The 22,546-nt window shown below is 53.5% G+C and overlaps 1 protein-coding gene across 4 annotated transcripts in view; it reads right to left on the reverse strand.

Annotated features, from left to right (window-relative positions):
- PDE2A (phosphodiesterase 2A) overlaps positions 1–22,546 on the reverse strand; it is a 527,715-nt gene that overhangs the window by 296,009 nt on the left and 209,160 nt on the right. Inside the window, exon 1 of one of the 4 annotated variants that reach the window (XM_083170537.1) lies at positions 239–366. The exons of the other annotated variants lie outside the window; for them this stretch is intronic. Coding sequence (XP_083026663.1) covers positions 239–250 — 12 coding nt within the window. The 5' untranslated portion in view covers positions 251–366. Of the gene's footprint in view, positions 1–238; positions 367–22,546 lie in introns of those variants that run through there. 4 annotated transcript variants of the gene reach the window in all.

Raw genomic sequence — 22,546 nt, forward strand, 5'->3', positions numbered from 1 at the left:
CCTTATCTCTCCAAGGCTTAGTACATCTCACCCACAGCCTGTAACATGGCAGTTAGGAGCCGATGGGCTGCTGCTTTATCTCTCCAAGGCTTAGTACATCTCACCCACAGCCTGTAACATGGCAGTTAGGAGCCGATGGGCTGCTGCTTTATCTCTCTCCCAGTCAGATACCTATTACACGCTGCACAGTCCTACCAGCAGAATACAGGAGAGAACACTCCCCCTGCGCAGGGGTTACCTGGAGCTCCATGGGGGGGATCCCAGGCGTCCCGCAGCGACGGTCACCGAGGTGTTGCTCCCATCAGCCCGTGGATGTGGATGAGGGAGCAGAGCTGAGTCCGGCCCAGGATTTGCTGGGAGGAAGTGTAAGGTGAAGCTGGCTGCTCACACTACAGCCACACGCTTCCTATCATTTGGGGCAGGAAAGAGGCGGAAAGTGTAACAGGACTGTCAGGCTGTAATCTGTGTGCACATGTCCTATTTGTCCAGGGAGGGGGGGGGGGACCCACTCCAGCCTGGGACCAGGGAAACGCTCCGGTCCTCCGATCCGCTGCACCCCGTGCTCACTGAGATCTTCCTATCAGACCCATTTGCAGGGCTGTGAATTCCTGCTGATTATCGAATGCACATGCTTCGTATAGCACATCGCTGGCCATATGCAAAATGACTGACAGCCGGCTGGCGTTTGGGGGGGGGCACCTGTCAGTTTACAGGGAATGTCGGGGAAAATGGCATTGGATGGGAGGACTGATGGCGTAAGCTCCGGCCCTGGATATTCCATTATAGATGGTAGCGTTGAGCAAGTATCTGGCTACTCAGAGGGGGGAGGGTTCCATTCGATGATGAGTGTACAAATATCGGGCCGACCAGCCGATATCGGGTAATTGGCACCAATAGGACTTGGACCTTGTGTTAGGGACCCACCAGTTGAGGTCACCTGGACGCTGGCAGACGGGCCCATATTTCTTTGGGTGTCCCAAGCGCCTCGATTTTGCTCTACGTTAGTTCACTATAATGATTCAGATTATCGATGCCCGATTCTCAGGCGATAGTCGTTCTTATTTGAGTTGATATCTAGTATAATACTATAATGATTTCTATACTTTAAAGATGAACATTTCTTATTATGATTTCCACACGCTGAAGCTGCTACATCTATTTATACTACCAGCACGGCTACTCGCTCTGTCTCCTCCTTCCCTACATACACAGCACTTTAACCAGTGTTCAACCAAGGTGACAAGCATTGTAAGGCTGCTATATTATAATCTTCTTCCAAAACAGACATGCTGGTACTTGTAGTTCCACGACAGACCTCCCGGACCCGCCACAAGTGTTTGTATCACTGCCCACTGCACCTAAATACCGCCTGGCCCAGGTGCCCAGGTGGTAATTGGAAAACGTTTGATCCTCTCCTGCTTCTGCTCCATAATCCCAACAATCTCAGCAGAAACGGCCCCCCCCCCCCCCCCCCCCCCCCCCCCCCCCTCATAGCCTGACCGTCACCACAAACCACCAGGCAGAGATATAACAGCAGCCGGCCTGAAATCCGGACATGCTTCTTTCTTGTGATTTATGAAAGGATTTCCTGAGAGTTTTACAGTCTGGCGCATCGGCCTGGACACCTCAGCGCGCCCTGGCGTACAGGGGTGGCGTGCCGAAGTGTCACCCACAGTGTCTGGATGGGCGCGTCACTGACAGAGCAGAATGGAACGCAAAGGGGTGGTGAGAGTTAGATTTGGGTGGGGTTTGTACTTCAAGCTGATATCTATATTGCAGTGTAAAAATAAAGCATCCAGTATTTTCCCTGCACAGAAACAAAATAACTCGCCCAAATCTACAGTAACTCTCTGCACATGTTACATCTGCCCCACCTGCAGTTGCCATTAGAGTGAATTTGCCTTTGCGAGAGAACCAGAATAACCCCCATAATACCCCTGGTGAGAGTCAGGACACACGGGGTATCATAGTTACTAAGCGATGGATTCTGAGATACTGTATAATGATTTTGCAGATGTCGCTGACAGATTCACAAGAACAATAATATTAACGACAAACCAGCGTCACCGCGCATTTATCATCATCGCCCATTTACACATGGCGGCAGAAATCTACTGCTTAGTTCCCCAAGGTAACGAAATAACGCCAGGACAGCGGAGTCCCAACTCTGATAATCGGAAGGAGACGGCGTGAGCGTGCTGGTCTCCCATTGGCTGCCATGTACCACTGCCCTTCTGCCTTCTCATGTCGACCTTTTCATTGTGTCGATAGTGTAGAGCTGTAATGCTGCACCTCATGCCGGCATGTACTCATTTATACTTTCCAATTAGTGATATTGCATGGAGGGGGGTAATTCAGGCCTGCTCCCTACGCTGGCTTATAGTCACTTCATAGCGAGCAGGTAAATGCGCCCCCCCCCTAACCACCACCACCCTAAGCGAATCCCTGCCCTACCATGCGGGTGGATGTGTACCCCCCTTACGATGGCTGGGAATTGGTTCTCAGCCCTGCACCTGTCTGTATTTACCACGTACTTGTCCTAACTTGCCTTGTAATGCAATTCCTTATCTTCTTGTATTTCGCTCATTTATATATTGTCAGGCTCTGCGGAACCCTCGGGACGCCGTATAAATAAACGATAATAATGCATGTTGGGTATTTGGTGCTGATCTACATATCTTGTACAGATGTAGCGCCTGTCAGCCAGCCTGCAGGACCGCCAGATGTCCATCTGATGGGAAGGCGCGAGAGTATCACATGCACCCCGTTAGTAATGAGGTGGGGAGCGGCTTCCCTGCCTGTCTGGTAGGGAGTGAGGGCAGACTGGGGGAGCTGCGGGGGGCTGCGGCGGAGGGCTCAGACAGAACGGGGTGCGCAAGCGTCTCTTGCGCACGTGTCCCCTTCTGTCGGCTGGCGCGGGGCGGCGATTGGTGATTCTGTATACCGCACCATACAGTCTTACCAATATTCTGACTGCCCTCTCCGGCTGAAGGTAGCCAGCTGCTCATGGTGGGGGACTTGGTGAGGCATGTTGGGGGCATGGCGAAACATACTGGGGGTGTGGTGGGGGGCGATGCTGGGTAGGAGCAGAGAGTGTTTGCAAATTTCTGCATTTTGGACCCACCTCTGCTCCACAACACAGACATTACAGGCACTGAGAGGCAGGGGGGCGGGGCCACGGAGACACGATTTGCTATGAAACGCGCCATTCCTCGCGGTTATGGGATGGTGGTTTGTGGCTGCGGGGCAAGTGCTTGGCGGCTGCCCGGGAGACCTGCCCACTCTTCTTATGCACCGGGAGCACAATTTTCAGGAACCTGACGGCGATTCCAGGAGTGTCGGCAAGACGGTGCCGCACCTATTAACATAAAAATACATTTACAAATCCTGTTAGCTCTCATTATGGAGAGAAGGGTTACAGTAGCTGGAAGACTCAGCTGTCACAGACCAAGCCGATAAGTGACATCACCTGAGGCAACGCTGGGAGATAATGAAGTGTTGGTGACATCAGCGTTGGAAGCTGGAAGCTAATTAGACAGATGTAATTAGGCGTTGGCAGGGCGGCTGGCAGGAATACGGATGGCTGGTGATGCACCTGTATATGAGCACCGCAGGCCCGGATCCCTGCAGGGAACGAGGGTCACTGCTGTATATTTCGGTAACTGATGCAGGTGTACAAACGTGTCCCCATACATCACCGCTGTGCTCATGGGGATCAACACCAGGTCCAGTGAGACTCGGCAGGTGCTTCAGTCACAACACGACGCAACTAGGACGCACGAGGAGACCGCGCTGATCAATGTGATATAGGACACATCTGTATACATCAGACCGCGCTGCAGTTACTCCCATAAAGCAGAGTCACGCTATTGCCTGACCGCTGGAACCAGTGCTGGGGGGGGGCTGGGACAGATGTATAAATCACTAGTGTAACATTAATATGAATGCCCCAGAAATTGCTAAGGAGATAAATGGCAGATGCCGGGGTTGTGGCGCCTCTGGGATGAAGAATTGGGGCTGTCAGCGTAATTGCATTTTGCGGGGACGCTGTACAGGAGCCGGGGATGCTGGGAAGGCATGGAAAGCCGCTGACGGGATCAATACTCTGCCCAGGAGTCACGTCGGCTGCAGGGATCCATACATTACACGCAATTAGCGCAATACTGGGGCCAGACGGGACGCGCTCATCTGATTGCATTGAGTCGACCACTGAAGGTAAACAGGGTTGGAAGGTTGACACAAGCATTTGGTCGACGGGGTTTGATCATTAGGTCTCCAGCAGTTCGGTCGACATGCACTGGGGCGACACCATTAGGTCGACATGCTGAAAGGTCGACATGGGTCTTGGTCGACAGGTCATTAGGACGACACAAGCATTAGGTCGACTGTGTCTAGGTCGACAGTCAAAAAGGTCAACATGGAGTTTTTCACTATTCTTTTACCCGAATGTTGACACAGTCGACATGGACACTGACACGTAGCAACGCTACGCTCGCCACACTATTTCATTCTCCCACCACGTCATAGTGGATGGTAGGGCATGAAAAACCGCCTGTCGGCACATGTCGGCTCAAAAAAACCCAGTGAAAACCCCTCGTCGACCTTGCCCATGTCGGCCTTATGCTTGTGTCAACCTAATGACATGTCAACCTACACCCATGTCAACCTAGACCGATGTCGACCTTTCCACATGTCAACCTAATGGTGTCAACCTAATGCATGTCAACCCAATACTTGTTGACCTAATGACCGTATCCCTGGTCGACAATGACAAGGTCAACAGTCAAAAGGTCTACATGAGTAGTTTTTCATGTTTTTTTGTCCCAAATGTAAAAACAACCCGTGTGACCTAATGACCCCCCATAGGTAGGTGGGTCTGTCACAGAGGAGTTGAATACCTTAGCTGCCGATATTTCCCCCTTACACGGTTATACCCCCGGAGTTATTTATCTCATACTAGTGGCTGATGTTCTAAGCCTTGAAGAGAGATAAAGTGGAGATAAAGTAGCAGCCAATCAGAACTGCCAAGAATACTGCTGTATTACATGCTGTAAAATGACAGTTAGAGACCGACCGACTGATACTTTATCTCTCTCCACATTATCCCTCTCCGCTCTCCATTATATCTTAGTAAATAGACACCACAGACATTCGGATGCAGGAACGGCTCCCCTGATGTTTGGAACGTGTGTGGGGGAAATCCTGCCAACTCCGGAGCCCAACCAGGTTCATTTCCAAGATGGGATGCTGCCTCTGACCAGGCCGGTGTGGGGTCACTGGGCAGATGGCAGGGCTGCCAGAGATAAGCCACATCCTGGCCTCGTTATGGCACACACTGTAATAAACATGTCTGCACATGGGGAAGGGGGGGGGCATCTCTCCTGGGGGGGGGGGGCTCATCCATAACATGGCCATGTTTTCTGCCAGCCTGCGCCCTCACACGCAGCGCCGGCAGCCATTCTTCCTGCCGCTAGGGCAAAAGGGCGCACCATGGACACTGTCAATTTGTGGAGCAACGTTTATGAGGTGGCGAACTCGCGATTGGCTACGAGCCTCGTGCCTCAGTGATGTCACTAATTTCCAGCATAAGAAATGTTATGTAACAGTGGTTACCTGGTTACCATTTCATAAGCAGGTACAGCAGCAGTCACACAGAATATGACCATAGGCATGTCCAAAATCATTTTACTCAGCAGAAGCTGCTTGTGCGTCCTCAATTTTGCAAATAAGAAGCTATTTAACATTAAAAATTCACAAAAGACACCCGGCGCTACTGGTTCGCACCAAGGGCTGTTTATCGCAAATGGAGGCTAGATGACCGTGGACACATCAGTACGCGCAACACCAACCCTCGCGAGAAGTTGGACACAGCTGCAAACCATCCGCGGGTGAGGACAAAGACTGCTGACCCCCGGGAGAGTCCCCGTACACTGAGAGTTTTTGTATTTGGCGCTGCCCAGTACAGAAGCTTTTGGAATTTATCTTAAGAGACAAAAAAATTAATTTGACAGAACACAGAGAAATGAAACGCAGACGAGTCTCGGTGATGCGCGGAGGGTTTCGTTCCCGTGCTGAAATACAGATTGTACAGATTTAGCAGATTTCCATCTGGTGTTGTGCAGAGGCAGCAAGAATGGATTTTACTAAAACGGTAATTATGATAAGATGCCTCTGTGTGTGCTGGAGAACGAGGCGCATTCGCTGCGAGTACACCACGGCTGCGGAGTGGGCAGCGCTGCTCATTAGCAATGCACACCTAGGGCAAAGCTTGGCCATAAAGAGGCGAGGAATGTGTTCCCGGTGCCCAGGGATCGTCACAACGTCATAAAGTTACCAATTAACTGTGAATATGAATTAATCTCGCCCTGTTCCTACAGTGCCCGCTGGGAATGTCAGGGGATTTGTCCAAACCAGGATGAATATTTTACTATGAAAGCTCAGAATACATCCCTAAAGGACGCATGTGACCGACACATAGGGGCGACGCCAGAAAGGGGACAGGGTGGAGACCAACAGAGGGATGGGACAGGGTGGAGACCAACAGAGGGGTGGGACAGGGTGGTGACCAACAGAGGGACGGGACAGGGTGGAGACCAACAGAGGGGTGGGACAGGGTGGAGACCAACAGAGGAACGGGACAGGGTGGAGACCAACAGAGGAATGGGACAGGGTGGAGACCAACAGAGAGATGGGACAGGGTGGAGACCAACAGAGGAATGGGACAGGGTGGAGACCAACAGAGGAATGGGACAGGGTGGAGACCAACAGAGGGATGGGACAGGGTGGAGACCAACAGAGGCATGGGACAGGGTGGAGACCAACAGAGGAATGGGACAGGGTGGAGACCAACAGGAGGACGGGACAGGGTGGCAACCAACAGAGGAATGGGACAGGGTGGAGACCAACAGGAGGACGGGACAGGGTGGCAACCAACAGAGGAATGGGACAGGGTGGAGACCAACAGAGGAATGGGACAGGGTGGAGACCAACAGGAGGACAGGACAGGGTGGTGACCAACAGAGAGACGGGACAGGGTGGAGACCAACAGAGGGGTGGGACAGGGTGGAGACCAACAGAGGGAGGGGACAGGGTGGAGACCAACAGAGGGAGGGGACAGGGTGGAGACCAACAGAGGGAGGGGACAGGGTGGAGACCAACAGAGGGAGGGGACAGGGTGGAGACCAACAGAGGGAGGGGACAGGGTGGAGACCAACAGAGGGAGGGAATAGGGTGGAGACCAACAGAGGATTGGGACAGGGTGGTGACCAACAGAGGGACAGGACAGGGTGGAGACCAACAGAGGGACAGGACAGGGTGGAGACCAACTGAGGGACGGGACAGGGTGAAGACCAACAGAGGAACGGGACAAGGTGGCAACCAACAGGGGGACAGGACAGTGTGGCGTCAAACAGAGAGACGAGACAGGGTGGCGTCCAACAGAGGGATGGGACAGGGTGGAGACCAACAGAGGGATGGGACAGGGTGGAGACCAACAGAGGGATGAGTTAGGGTGGAGACCAACAGAGGGAGGGGACAGGGTGGAGACCAACAGAGGGAGGGGACAGGGTGGCGTCCAACAGAGGGAGGGGACAGGGTGGTGACCAACAGAGGGATGGGGCAGGGTGGAGACCAACAGAGGGATGAGGCAGGGTGGAGACCAACAGAGGGATGAGGCAGGGTGAAGACCAACAGAGGGATGGGACAGGGCGGAGACCAACAGAGGGATGGGACAGGGCGGAGACCAACAGAGGGATGAGACAGGGCGGAGACCAACAGAGGGACAGGGTGGAGACCAACAGAGGGACGGGACAGGGCGGAGACCAACAGAGGGATGGGACAGGGCGGAGACCAACAGAGGGATGAGACAGGGCGGAGACCAACAGAGGGACAGGGTGGAGACCAACAGAGGGACGGGACAGGGCGGAGACCAACAGAGGGATGGGACAGGGCGGAGACCAACAGAGGGACGGGACAGGGCGGAGACCAACAGAGGGACGGGACAGGGTGGAGACCAACAGAGGGACGGGACAGGGTGGAGACCAACAGAGGGACGGGACAGGGTGGAGACCAAAAGAGCGATGGGACAGGGTGGTGACCAACAGAGAGACGGGACAGGGTGGAGACCAACAGAGGAACGGGACAAGGTGGCAACCAACAGGGGGACAGGACAGTGTGGCGTCCAAGAGAGAGACGAGACAGGGTGGCGTCCAGTAGAGGGATGGGACAGGGTGGAGACCAACAGAGCGAAGGGACAGGGTGGAGACCAACAGAGAGACGGGACAGGGTGGAGACCAACAGAGGAACGGGACAAGGTGGCAACCAACAGAGGAATGGGACAGGGTGGAGACTAAAAGATGGATGGGACAGGGTGGAGACCAACAGAGGAATGGGACAGGGTGGAGACCAACAGAGGAATGGGACAGGGTGGAGACCAACAGGAGGACGGGACAGGGTGGCAACCAACAGAGGGACAGGACAGGGTGGAGACCAACAGAGAGACGGGACAGGGTGGTGGCCAACAGAGGGGTGGGACAGGGTGGTGACCAAAAGAGGGACGGGACAGGGTGGTGACCAACAGAGGAACGGGACAAGGTGGCAACCAACAGGGGGACAGGACAGTGTGGCGTCCAACTGAGAGACGGGACAGGGTGGCGTCCAACAGAGGGATGGGACAGGGTGGAGACCAACAGAGGGAGGGGACAGGGTGGTCAACAACTGAGGGACGGGACAGGGTGGCGTCCAACAGAGGGACGGGACAGGGTGGTGACCAACAGAGGGACGGGACAGGGTGGAGACCAACAGAGGGATGGGACAGGGCGGAGACCAACAGAGGGATGAGACAGGGTGGAGACCAACAGAGGGATGAGACAGGGTGGAGACCAACAGAGGGACGGGACAGGGTGGAGACCAACAGAGGGACGGGACAGGGCGGAGACCAACAGAGGGACGTTACAGGGCGGAGACCAACAGAGGGACGGGACAGGGTAGAGACCAACACAGAGACGGGACAGGGTGGAGACCATCAGAGGGACGGGACAGGGTGGAGACCAAAAGAGAGATGGGACAGGGTGGTGACCAACAGAGAGATGGGACAGGGTGAAGACCAACAGAGGAACGGGACAAGGTGGCTATCAACAGGGGGACAGGACAGTGTGGCGTCCAACAGAGAGACGAGACAGGGTGGCGTCCAACAGAGGGATGGGACAGGGTGGAGACCAACAGAGGGATGGTACAGGGTGGAGACCAACAGAGGGATGGGATAGGCTGGAGACCAACATAGGGAGGGACAGGATGGCGTCAAACAGAGGGATGAGACAGGGTGGTCACCAACTGAGGGACGGGACAGGGTGGCGTCCAACAGAGGGACGGGACAGGGTGGCGTCCAACAGAGGGACGGGACAGGGTGGTGACCAACAGAGGGACGGGATAGGGCAGAGACCAACAGAGGGATGGGACAGGGCGGAGACCAACAGAGGGATGAGACAGGGCGGAGACCAACAGAGGGAGGGGACAGGGTGGTCAACAACTGAGGGACGGGACAGGGTGGTGTCCAACTGAGAGACGAGACAGGGTGGCGTCCAACAGAGGGATGGGACAGGGTGGAGACCAACAGAGGGAGGGGACAGGGTGGTCAACAACTGAGGGACGGGACAGGGTGGCGTCCAACAGAGGGACGGGACAGGGTGGTGACCAACAGAGGGACGGGACAGGGTGGAGACCAACAGAGGGATGGGACAGGGCGGAGACCAACAGAGGGATGAGACAGGGTGGAGACCAACAGAGGGACGAGACAGGGTGGAGACCAACAGAGGGACGGGACAGGGTGGAGACCAACAGAGGGACGGGACAGGGTGGAGACCAACAGAGGGACGGGACAGGGCGGAGACCAACAGAGGGACGGGACAGGGCGGAGACCAACAGAGGGACGGGACAGGGTGGAGACCAACACAGAGACGGGACAGGGTGGAGACCATCAGAGGGACGGGACAGGGTGGAGACCAAAAGAGCGATGGGACAGGGTGGTGACCAACAGAGAGATGGGACAGGGTGAAGACCAACAGAGGAACGGGACAAGGTGGCTATCAACAGGGGGACAGGACAGTGTGGCGTCCAACAGAGAGACGAGACAGGGTGGCGTCCAACAGAGGGATGGGACAGGGTGGAGACCAACAGAGGGATGGTACAGGGTGGAGACCAACAGAGGGATGGGATAGGCTGGAGACCAACATAGGGAGGGACAGGATGGCGTCAAACAGAGGGATGAGACAGGGTGGTCACCAACTGAGGGACGGGACAGGGTGGCGTCCAACAGAGGGACGGGACAGGGTGGCGTCCAACAGAGGGACGGGACAGGGTGGTGACCAACAGAGGGACGGGATAGGGCAGAGACCAACAGAGGGATGGGACAGGGCGGAGACCAACAGAGGGATGAGACAGGGCGGAGACCAACAGAGGGACGGTAGGAGAACCTGGTCCACTGCAAAGCCAGGAATGGGTCTCTGAGGTGTGCTTGGGGACAGGGCGGAGACCAACAGAGGGATGGGACAGGGTGGGGACCAACAGAGGGACGGGACAGGGTGGAGACCAACCAGAGGGACGGGACAGGGTGGTGACCAACAGAGGGACGGGACAGGGTGGAGACCAACAGAGGGATGGGACAGGGCGGAGACCAACAGAGGGATGGGACAGGGCGGAGACCAACAGAGGGATGGGACAGGGTGGCAACCAACAGAGTGACGAGACAGGGTGGAGACCAACAGAGGGATGGGACAGGGCGGAGACCAACAGAGGGATGGGACAGGGCGGAGACCAACAGAGGGATGGGACAGGGTGGCAACCAACAGAGGGACGAGACAGGGTGGAGACCAACAGAGGGACGGGACAGGGTGGAGACCAACAGAGGGACGGGACAGGGTGGAGATCAACAGAGGGACGGGATAGGGTAGAGACAAATAGAGGGATAAGACAGAATGGCGTCCAACAGAGGGAGGGGACAGGGTGGTCACAAACTGAGGGACGGGACAGGAGGCGACCAACAGAGGGACAGGACAGTGTGGCGTCCAACAGAGAGACGAGAGAGGGTGGAGACCAACAGAGGGATGGGACAGGGTGGAGACCAACAGAGGGATGGGACAGGGTGGAGACCAACAGAGGGATGGGACAGGGTGGAGTCCAACAGAGGGACGGGATAGGGTGGAGACCAATAGAGGGATGGGACAGAGTGGCATCCAACAAGGGGAGGGGACAGGGTGGTCACCAACTGAGGGACGGGACAGGATGGCAACCAACAGAGGGACGGGACAGGGTGGAGACCAACCGAGGGACGGGACAGGGTGGCGAGCAACAGAGGGGCGGGACAAGGTGGCAACCAACAAAGGGACGGGACAAGGTGGTGACCAACAGAGGGGCGGGACAAGGTGGCAACCAACAAAGGGACGGGACAAGGTGGTGATCAACAGAGGGGCGGGACAAGGTGGCAACCAACAAAGGGACGGGATAGGGTGGCGACCAACAGAGGGACAGGACAGGGGTATGCCAAACAGAGAGACTGGACAGGGAACAGGGTGTGGATATATATATATATATTATCCAAATTCCCTGGGTAGGGAATAAAGGAGCACTCACCAAAAACTGTAAAAATCAATTTAGTGATTTATTTGCAAGCGATAAACAAAAATAAAAAAAACCTCCAACGTTTCAGTCCAGCTCTGTGGACCTTTGTCAAGGTGGAAGTCAGCAAAGTCAATGGTCATCCAGAAGATCCAGAAGACGACCATTGACTTTGCTGACTTCCTCCTTGACAAAGGTCCACGGAGCTGGACTGAAACGTTGGAGTTTTTTTTCTTTTTGTTTATCGCTTGTAAATAAATCACTAAATTGATTTTTACAGTTTTTGGTGAGTGCTCCTTTATTCCCTACCCAGGGAATTTGGACATTGTATTTGGCACACTTTAGTGTGACCCTATGGGCATCCCGCTTATTGGCTCAGGTGTGTGCGAGTGCAGGTACTCTGTTTGTATATAGATATATACTTTATACAGTAAGCATGACGAATGTGTTATTCTTTGTTATTTTGTTCCTTTCCTCAGCGCCTCAGTCTCCTGGACTAGCAGTAGATAGAACTGTCCTCATTATTCCTCTAGAAGAAAGGCGATAGATTTATTGGAATTACTGTATTATCACTTTACATTGTCGTTAGAGCCTAAAATGGGGGGGAAAGCAGAATACATCTTACTCAGCTGCCAGCGAGATGGCAAACCGGCCGCGGCGGGCACCGATCTGTCACAGAGCAAAGTATTTTATAGGACCATTAAGGCCCAGTAAGACTGAGGTGTCCTGCAGTATGGTCACCGGCGGCAACACTGAGGTGTCCTGCAGTATGGTCACCGGCGGCAACACTGAGGTGTCCTGCAGTATGGTCACCGCCGGCAACACTGAGGTGTCCTGCAGTATGGTCACCGCCGGCACCACTGATTTGTCCTGCAATATGGTTACCGCCGGCTTACCTCACACGTCAGCGTGTAGTCAAAGAACTCTATGTGGGACAGCTGCCCAAAATGTCAGCGCAGTGTGTGGGTGGTGATATCACCTGCCCTGCGGCTACCCCGGGCCTGATATACCCAACGCACCAGTCTATTAACAGCGGTGGCAAAGCTGCCAGTGGGCGACACAATACCCGTCAGTCATACTGGGAGGGTACGATCGGGCACAAGGAGCATACTGACCACCAAGATTCCCCAGGGTATAGAATAACTCAGAGACAATGTCTAGGTAGACAGTCAACATGTCAGCAAGAAAAAAGGTCGACACGCATTGGCTGAACATTGGCAAAAGATCAATATGCACTGGGTCGACATTGACAATGAGTGGACTGGCACTAGGTAAACAATGACAAATGGTTGGCAGAAGCAAAAGGTTGACATGGGAAAAGGTTTTCAAAATGTTGGTGTCAATCCCGTGACTTGTAGCTTTGAGCTCGCCATGTTTCGGGCCATGGTAGTACCGCTGGCATCATCGCCCCTATTGTATCAGGACGCTGCTCTTGTCAGGAGGGGTGGGGTTGGGTGGTCACACTCACACACTTACCGATTGGACTTCCCATCTGGGTTCTCCTGGGGGGGAGATATGTGTGACTGTGAGGGGCCAATTTATCATCAAGTGATAAAACTTATGAGTGATGAAACTCAATTGCGTACGATAAATTTTCTGACCAATCCAAAGCAGCCCCCAACTGTCATCATTCAAACACATAACAGTTTGGAGATGAGCACATGACAGTTGGAGGCTGAACACGTGACATTTGGGAGCTGAGTACATGACAGTTGGGGACTGGAAACATGAACATTAGGAGCAGAGCACATGACGGAGTTGAGCACATGTCAGTTGGGTGCTGTACACATGGCAAATGGGAGCTGAATACATGCCAGTAAGGAGTGGAACTAATGACAGTTGGGAGTCGAGCACATGACATTTAGAAATGGGACACATGACAGTTTGGAGCAAAACACACAGAACCTATGAAAGTTGGGAGCGGAATACATTAAAGTTTGGAATGGATTACAGGGCAGTTGGGAGCAGAACACATGACAGTTAGTAGTAGGACACATGACAGTTGGGGTGGAACACATGGCATTTGGGGGTTGAACATATGGCAGTTGGGAGCAGAACATATGGCAGTTGGGAGCAGAACACATGGCAGTTGGGAGCAGAACACATGGCAGTTGGGGGCTAGATATGTGACAGTTGGGAGTTGAGAACATGGCAGATGTGAGCTGTGCACATGGCAGTTGGGAGCAGAACACATGGCAGTTGGGAGCTGGACATGTGACAGTTGGGAGTTGAGAACATGGCAGATGTGAGCTGTGCACATGGCAGTTGGGAGCAGAACACATGGCAGTTGGGGGCTGGACATGTGACAGTTGGGAGTTGAGAACATGGCAGATGTGAGCTGTGCACATGACAGTTGGGAGCAGAACACATTGGTTGGAGCGCCATTTATCATAGACAATGAGTTCTATCCCGCTTGGTAAATGAGCCCCTATATCTGCGAGAGGTCTGTTGCTGTGTTTCCAGCCGCACTACAGACGGTGTGTGCGACATAGAGGGTCTGGCCATACACTCTATATAGCTGCACAAGCCACGCCCCGCCCTCTCGGCCTCAGCATCAGGCGGACCTGCCCCAATGGCAGAGACGAGTGAAAGTGGGACAGGAGAACATTAGATAAGATGGCAGCAAGTCATGCGTGTCTGATAAACGATGCATCAGTCTCAGGCCATGGAATATGGAGCCAGTGACGGGGGCAGCTGGTGGCGCTGGGAGAGACAGAGAAAATTGGGAGGTGATTCAGCCTCGCTCGCTAAGCAGCTGACCCCGCCTGCCCCCCCGCCGCCCAGAGAATATACGCTGTGGGGAGAAATCATTCCATGGTCACTACTGAGTCAGCCCCATTATCCCAACGCTGTCAATCAGATCCAGAACAGCACCCGGCCCAGGCTGATGCCACCCATTGTGTAGCAGATGCCACTGAAGATGCCCAAAGCACAGTAACTATTGCTGGTTACTCCACCATGGTAGGCTTATCGTGCAATGCCACTGCTGTGGGGGCATATGCTGTGATAGCGACAATGCCACTGCTGTGCGGGCACATGCTGTGATAGTGGCAATGCCACTGCTGTGGGGGCACATGCTGTGATAGCGGCAATGCCACTGCTGTGGGGGCACATGCTGTGATTGCGACAATGCCACTGCTGTGGGGGCACATGCTGTGATAGTGGCAATGCCACTGCTGTGGGGGCACATGCTGTGATTGCGACAATGCCACTGCTGTGGGGGCACATGCTGTGATAGCGACAATGCCACTGCTGTGGGGGCACATGCTGTGATAGCGACAATGCCACTGCTGTGGGGGCATATGCTGTGATAGCGACAATGCCACTGCTGTGGGGCACATGCTGTGATAGTGGCAATGCCACTGCTGTGGGGGCACATGCTGTGATAGCGACAATGCCACTGCTGTGGGGGCACATGCTGTGATAGCGGCAATGCCACTGCTGTGGGGCACATGCTGTGATAGCGGCAATGCCACTGCTGTGGGGCACATGCTGTGATAGCGGCAATGCCACTGCTGTGGGGCACATGCTGTGATAGCGGCAATGCCACTGCTGTGCGGGCATATGCTGTGATAGCGACAATGCCACTGCTGTGCGGGCACATGCTGTGATAGTGGCAATGCCACTGCTGTGGGGGCACATGCTGTGATAGCGACAATGCCACTGCTGTGGGGGCACATGCTGTGATAGCGACAATGCCACTGCTGTGCGGGCACATGCTGTGATAGTGGCAATGCCACTGCTGTGGGGGCACATGCTGTGATAGCGACAATGCCACTGCTGTGGGGGCACATGCTGTGATAGCGGCAATGCCACTGCTGTGCGGGCATATGCTGTGATAGCGACAATGCCACTGCTGTGCGGGCACATGCTGTGATAGTGGCAATGCCACTGCTGTGGGGGCACATGCTGTGATAGCGGCAATGCCACTGCTGTGGGGGCACATGCTGTGATTGCGACAATGCCACTGCTGTGGGGGCACATGCTGTGATAGTGGCAATGCCACTGCTGTGGGGGCACATGCTGTGATAGCGGCAATGCCACTGCTGTGGGGGCACATGCTGTGATTGCGACAATGCCACTGCTGTGGGGGCACATGCTGTGATAGCGACAATGCCACTGCTGTGGGGGCACATGCTGTGATAGCGACAATGCCACTGCTGTGGGGGCATATGCTGTGATAGCGACAATGCCACTGCTGTGGGGCACATGCTGTGATAGTGGCAATGCCACTGCTGTGGGGGCACATGCTGTGATAGCGACAATGCCACTGCTGTGGGGGCACATGCTGTGATAGCGGCAATGCCACTGCTGTGGGGCACATGCTGTGATAGCGGCAATGCCACTGCTGTGGGGCACATGCTGTGATAGCGGCAATGCCACTGCTGTGGGGCACATGCTGTGATAGCGGCAATGCCACTGCTGTGCGGGCATATGCTGTGATAGCGACAATGCCACTGCTGTGCGGGCACATGCTGTGATAGTGGCAATGCCACTGCTGTGGGGGCACATGCTGTGATAGCGACAATGCCACTGCTGTGGGGGCACATGCTGTGATAGCGGCAATGCCACTGCTGTGCGGGCATATGCTGTGATAGCGACAATGCCACTGCTGTGCGGGCACATGCTGTGATAGTGGCAATGCCACTGCTGTGGGGGCACATGCTGTGATAGCGGCAATGCCACTGCTGTGGGGGCACATGCTGTGATTGCGACAATGCCACTGCTGTGGGGGCACATGCTGTGATAGCGACAATGCCACTGCTGTGGGGGCACATGCTGTGATAGCGACAATGCCACTGCTGTGGGGGCATATGCTGTGATAGCGACAATGCCACTGCTGTGGGGCACATGCTGTGATAGTGGCAATGCCACTGCTGTGGGGGCACATGCTGTGATAGCGACAATGCCACTGCTGTGGGGGCACATGCTGTGATAGCGGCAATGCCACTGCTGTGGGGCACATGCTGTGATAGCGGCAATGCCACTGCTGTGGGGCACATGCTGTGATAGCGGCAATGCCACTGCTGTGGGGCACATGCTGTGATAGCGGCAATGCCACTGCTGTGCGGGCATATGCTGTGATAGCGACAATGCCACTGCTGTGCGGGCACATGCTGTGATAGTGGCAATGCCACTGCTGTGGGGGCACATGCTGTGATAGCGACAATGCCACTGCTGTGGGGGCACATGCTGTGATAGCGGCAATGCCACTGCTGTGCGGGCATATGCTGTGATAGCGACAATGCCACTGCTGTGCGGGCACATGCTGTGATAGTGGCAATGCCACTGCTGTGGGGGCACATGCTGTGATAGCGGCAATGCCACTGCTGTGGGGGCACATGCTGTGATTGCGACAATGCCACTGCTGTGGGGGCACATGCTGTGATAGCGACAATGCCACTGCTGTGGGGGCACATGCTGTGATAGCGACAATGCCACTGCTGTGGGGGCATATGCTGTGATAGCGACAATGCCACTGCTGTGGGGCACATGCTGTGATAGTGGCAATGCCACTGCTGTGGGGGCACATGCTGTGATAGCGACAATGCCACTGCTGTGGGGGCACATGCTGTGATAGCGGCAATGCCACTGCTGTGGGGCACATGCTGTGATAGCGGCAATGCCACTGCTGTGGGGCACATGCTGTGATAGCGGCAATGCCACTGCTGTGGGGCACATGCTGTGATAGCGGCAATGCCACTGCTGTGGGGCACATGCTGTGATAGCGACAATGCCACTGCTGTGGGGGCACATGCTGTGATAGTGGCAATGCCACTGCTGTGGGGCACATGCTGTGATAGCGGCAATGCCACTGCTGTGGGGGCACATACTGTGATTGTGACAATGCCACTGCTGTGGGGGCACATGCTGTGATAGCGACAATGCCACTGCTGTGGGGGCACATACTGTGATTGTGACAATGCCACTGCTGTGGGGGCACATGCTGTGATAGCGGCAATGCCACTGCTGTGGGGCACAGTAGATAGAGGCCCAGCTGCACAGTGTAACCTGCTCACGCAGCCTGCGATTAGTCAGCTGTGACAGAACACGCTGCAGTTACCGTGCACAGACAGCTACTTTTGCTGTTCTGCAGAGGTTGATAATCACCGGAGAAGGATGCAATGTAAGCCAGAAATTATAATGATGTAAGTAGCAGCAAATAGCCCCTCCCAGCGCGCCAGGTCCCAGATGACGCAGCAAATAGCCCCTCCCAGCGCGCCAGGTCCCAGATGACGCAGCAAATAGCCCCTCCCAGCGCGCCAGGTCCCAGATGACGCAGCAAATAGCCCCTCCCAGCACGCCAGGTCCCAGATGACGCAGCAAATAGCCCCTCCCAGCACACCAGGTCCCAGATGATGCAGCAAATAGCCCCTCCCAGCGCGCCAGGTCCCAGACGACGCAGCAAATAGCCCCTCCCAGCGCGCCAGGTCCCAGATGACGCAGCAAATAGCCCCTCCCAGCGCGCCAGGTCCCAGATGATGCAGCAAATAGCCCCTCCCAGCGCGCCAGGTCCCAGATGACGCAGCAAATAGCCCCTCCCAGCGCGCCAGGTCCCAGACGATGCAGCAAATAGCCCCTCCCAGCGCGCCAGGTCCCAGATGACGCAGCAAATAGCCCCTCCCAGCGCGCCAGGTCCCAGATGATGCAGCAAATAGCCCCTCCCAGCGCGCCAGGTCCCAGACGACTCAGGAAACGTGCGTCTTATTTGCTTGAATAAAACAACTGTGACTTTGCTGGACTGCACATGAAGCTGAGACCCATGCGTTGCAGCCGCGCATCCCGCTCTTTGTGCGATAAATGCGGTGGGACAATGACAGGAGCTGCAATGGGTGTCAGGCTATTAAGCGCTCCTGTATTCCGTGTCTCTCTGCAGCACCTGTGTTTTTATTTTCCTTGTAATCTGTCACCGACATTATCTGCGCAACCCATAAACACGGCACGGAGCGACTGCCCTCCCCCCATCATCATAAACACGTCCGCCTGGAGGCAGACTAATGAGGCAGCGGGTAAGTGCGGCGGCTGCACCAGGCGCTCCCCTGCCCACACTTCACTCTCATAGAACAACTATTTTAATTACAGTTTTATTGGGAATTAATAACTGTACGCTGCTATTACCGGCTCTGGCCGGCATGTGAGACAAGAGGCCGCTATTCTGCCCAGCGTAGGGACAATGGCAGTAGGGACAATGGTGATGACAAACAGAGCGCGGTTAGTGGATAGTTAGCATTATGGGCCTGATTCAGGACTGATCTCTGAGCTGCATATCATCGAAACCAAACAATCAGGTAAACTCCGCCCCTTATCCCGCCCCTGTGCATGGCTACGAATATGTCTATGGTAGGATGGAGAACATGGCAGGTCTGTAGCAGGCTGCAGCAAATGATTGGCTGATTTGCTGACCATGGCACCTGATTGGATAACTGCCACTTTACTGGCTGATCACAACAGCTGCTCGGATGGCTGTGGCACCTGATTGGATGACAAAAACTCCTGATGGGGCTTACCCAATCCATTGCCTGCTTCAGAGATGCACAGAGCAGCATGAATTGGCGGTCATGCAAGTACGCACACACACTCCTCCCCCTGCGTAATCTACGCAGCTGACAAGGACTGAGCCGCCCACTTTTAGTGTCCATACTCGCTGTAATGACGATGGATGCGTCCTTATACGCAACCATCGCTCCGACCATCGGAATGTGAAGCAGCCCTAGGGTCCCATTTTCCCCATAGAGTTAGACTGCGGCAGCGCCCCCTTGTGGAACAAGGGGAAGGTTCCCCCGAGAAAGGTTTTCACTTGTCGCTAGTACCAGCATTCTATCACAAAGAACGTCAGCCATTGGGATGGCATGTGGGGACCGGACATTTCACACCATTCCACAGTGCAGTAACTGATCACAGCACCTGGAAACCTGCCGCAACTATCACACAACCGGCGAAACGCGTCAAACCAGCAAAGGCCTCGAGGGCTCTTTTGAAGTGGTTGCTTTGTTGTCTGAGGGTTCTCTGGCCACAGGATGTGACTTCACTGACCCGACATTGTCAGCGGCCGGAGGAGGAGGAGGATGGAAGTCAACAATCCACAGGAACAAGGCAGCGTTCACAAAGAGGCTGCACACAGCTCTATACATTGTATCTATAATGTAAACAGATGGAACCTGCAGCATTAACCCGCTCACCGCCGGCGCAGCCTGATGTACGGGAATATAAGAGTATAAGTACATTCTGCAATCTGCTCCCTGTTCTCTGACAGCGCGGAGCACAACAATTATATAAACACTTGTAAAGTATTTTATAGCTGCGAGTATCTCATGTCCCCGTCCGTGCGTGGAAGATTCCCAAACTATAAAATGCTAAGGAGAAACAAGCCAATAAATAGAATGCATTATGTACTTCATTAATAACTGGTTTTCTGCAACATTATATATATATATATATATATATATATATACAGTCGGGCAAAAAAGTATTTAGTCAGCCACCAATTGTGCAAGTTCTCCCACTTAAAAAGATGAGAGAGGCCTGTAATTTTCATCATAGGTATACCTCAACTATGAGAGACAAAATGAGGAAAAAAAATCCAGAAAATGACATTGTCTGATTTTTAAAGAATTTATTTGCAAATTATGGTGGAAAATAAGTATTTGGTCAATAACAAAAGTTCATCTCAGTACTTTGTTATATACCCTTTGTTGGCAATGACAGAGGTCAAACGTTTTCTGTAAGTCTTCACAAGGTTTTCACAAACTGTTGCTGGTATTTTGGCCCATTCCTCCATGCAGATCTCCTCTAGAGCAGTGATGTTTTGGGGCTGTCGCTGGGCAACACGGACTTTCAACTCCCTCCAAAGATTTTCTATGGGGTTGAGATCTGGAGACTGGCTCGGCCACTCCAGGACCTTGAAATGCTTCTTACGAAGCCACTCCTTTGTTACCCGGGCAGTGTGTTTGGGATCGTTGTCATGCTGAAAGACCCAGCCACGTTTCATCTTCAATGCCCTTGCTGATGGAAGGAGGTTTTCACTCAAAATCTGACGATACATGGCCCCATTCATTCTTTCCTTTACACGGAGCAGTCGTCCTGTTCCCTTTGCAGAAAAACAGCCCCAAAGCATGATGTTTCCACCCCCATGCTTTACAGTAGGTATGGTGTTCTTTGGATGCAACTCAGCATTCTTTCTCCTCCAAACACGACGAGTAGAGTTGTTACCAAAAAGTTCTATTTTGGTTTCATCTGACCATATGACATTCTCCCAATCCTCTTCTGGATCATCCAAATGCTCTCTAGCAAACTTCAGACGGGCCTGCACATGTACTGCCTTTAGCAGGGGGACACGTCTGGCACTGCAGGATTTGAGTCCCTGGCGGCGTAGTGTGTTACTGATGGTAGCCTTTGTTACTTTGGTCCCAGCTCTCAGCAGGTCATTCACTAGGTCCCCCCGTGTGGTTCTGGGATTTTTGATCACCGTTCTTGTGATCATTTTGACCCCACGGGGTGAGATCTTGCGGGGAGCCCCAGATCGAGGGAGACTATCAGTGGTCTTGTATGCCTTCCATTTCCTAATAATTGCTCCCACAGTTGATTTCTTCACACCAAGCTGCTTACCTATTGCAGATTCAGTCTTCCCAGCCTGGTGCAGGTCTACAATTTTGTTTCTGGTGTCCTTTGACAGCTCTTTGCTCTTGGCCATAGTGGAGTTTGGAGTGTGACTGTTTGAAGTGTTGGACAGGTGTCTTTTATATAGATAAAGAGTTCAAACAGGTGTCATTAATACAGGTAACGAGTGGAGGACAGAGGAGCCTCTTACAGAAGAAGTTACAGGTCTGTGAGAGCAAGAAATCTTGCTTGTTTGTTTTTGACCAAATACTTATTTTCCACCATAATTTGCAAATAAATTCTTTAAAAATCAGACAATGTCATTTTCTGGATTTTTTTGCCTCATTTTGTCTCTCATAGTTGAGGTATACCTATGATGAAAATTACAGGCCTCTCTCATCTTTTTAAGTGGGAGAACTTGCACAATTGGTGGCTGACTAAATACTTTTTTGCCCGACTGTATATATATATATATATATATATATATATATATATATATTTATACACACACATATACATATAGATAATCAAAGCAATATAGTTATCCATGCCGCACTCCATGTGCGCGGTGCCTCCGGGCCCTGGCAGTCCAAGTCCCTGGTGCTACAATAATTAGGCCTACTAGCTGGCCCCTACCAGGCATCAGCGCCCTGAGCAGCAAACCTAGTAAGGTTTTTATCCCTTCTACTGCAGATAGCCAACTTCCCGCCTTTATGAAACCTTGGACCAGAGCCATGTGTTTGGGAGCCCACCTGTCTCTTCCCCAAGCACACCTCAGAGACCCATTCCTGGCTTTGCAGTGGACCAGGTTCTCCTACCTGGCTGGGAAACACTCTCTCAGATAAATACAGTTCTGGTGGAACAAACCCTGTGTCACCACAATATGTATAACTGTACTATATGGTATAATGTGGATTTTAGTTGTACAACTGGTACCAAGAGAGACGGCAAATAAACTGATTACAATTCAGGGACGTCGTCGCTTCTGATTACTCCGCTGTGTTGGGAGAATGATTCTGGTGCCTGAGCAGCAGGACTAAGTGATTCAGATATTACAGCTAATTCCCTGGCAATGGATTATAGTAACTGTCAGTCACACTGTATCGCAGCCAGAGAACACAGCGGTGCATCACCCGCATGTGCCGTATCTGCAGCGTTCATCTCATTTACTGTACATATATACACACTGTACCGCAGCCAGAGAACACAGCGGTGCATCACCCGCATGTGCCGTATCTGCAGCGTTCATCTCATTTACTGTACATATATACACACTGTATCGCAGCCAGAGAACACAGCGGTTCATCACCCCCATGTACCGTATCTGCAGCGTTCATCT

Source organism: Crinia signifera, chromosome 2 (genome assembly GCF_055691185.1).
Source record: "Crinia signifera chromosome 2, ASM5569118v1, whole genome shotgun sequence".
NCBI classification, from domain to species: Eukaryota; Metazoa; Chordata; class Amphibia; order Anura; family Myobatrachidae; genus Crinia; species Crinia signifera.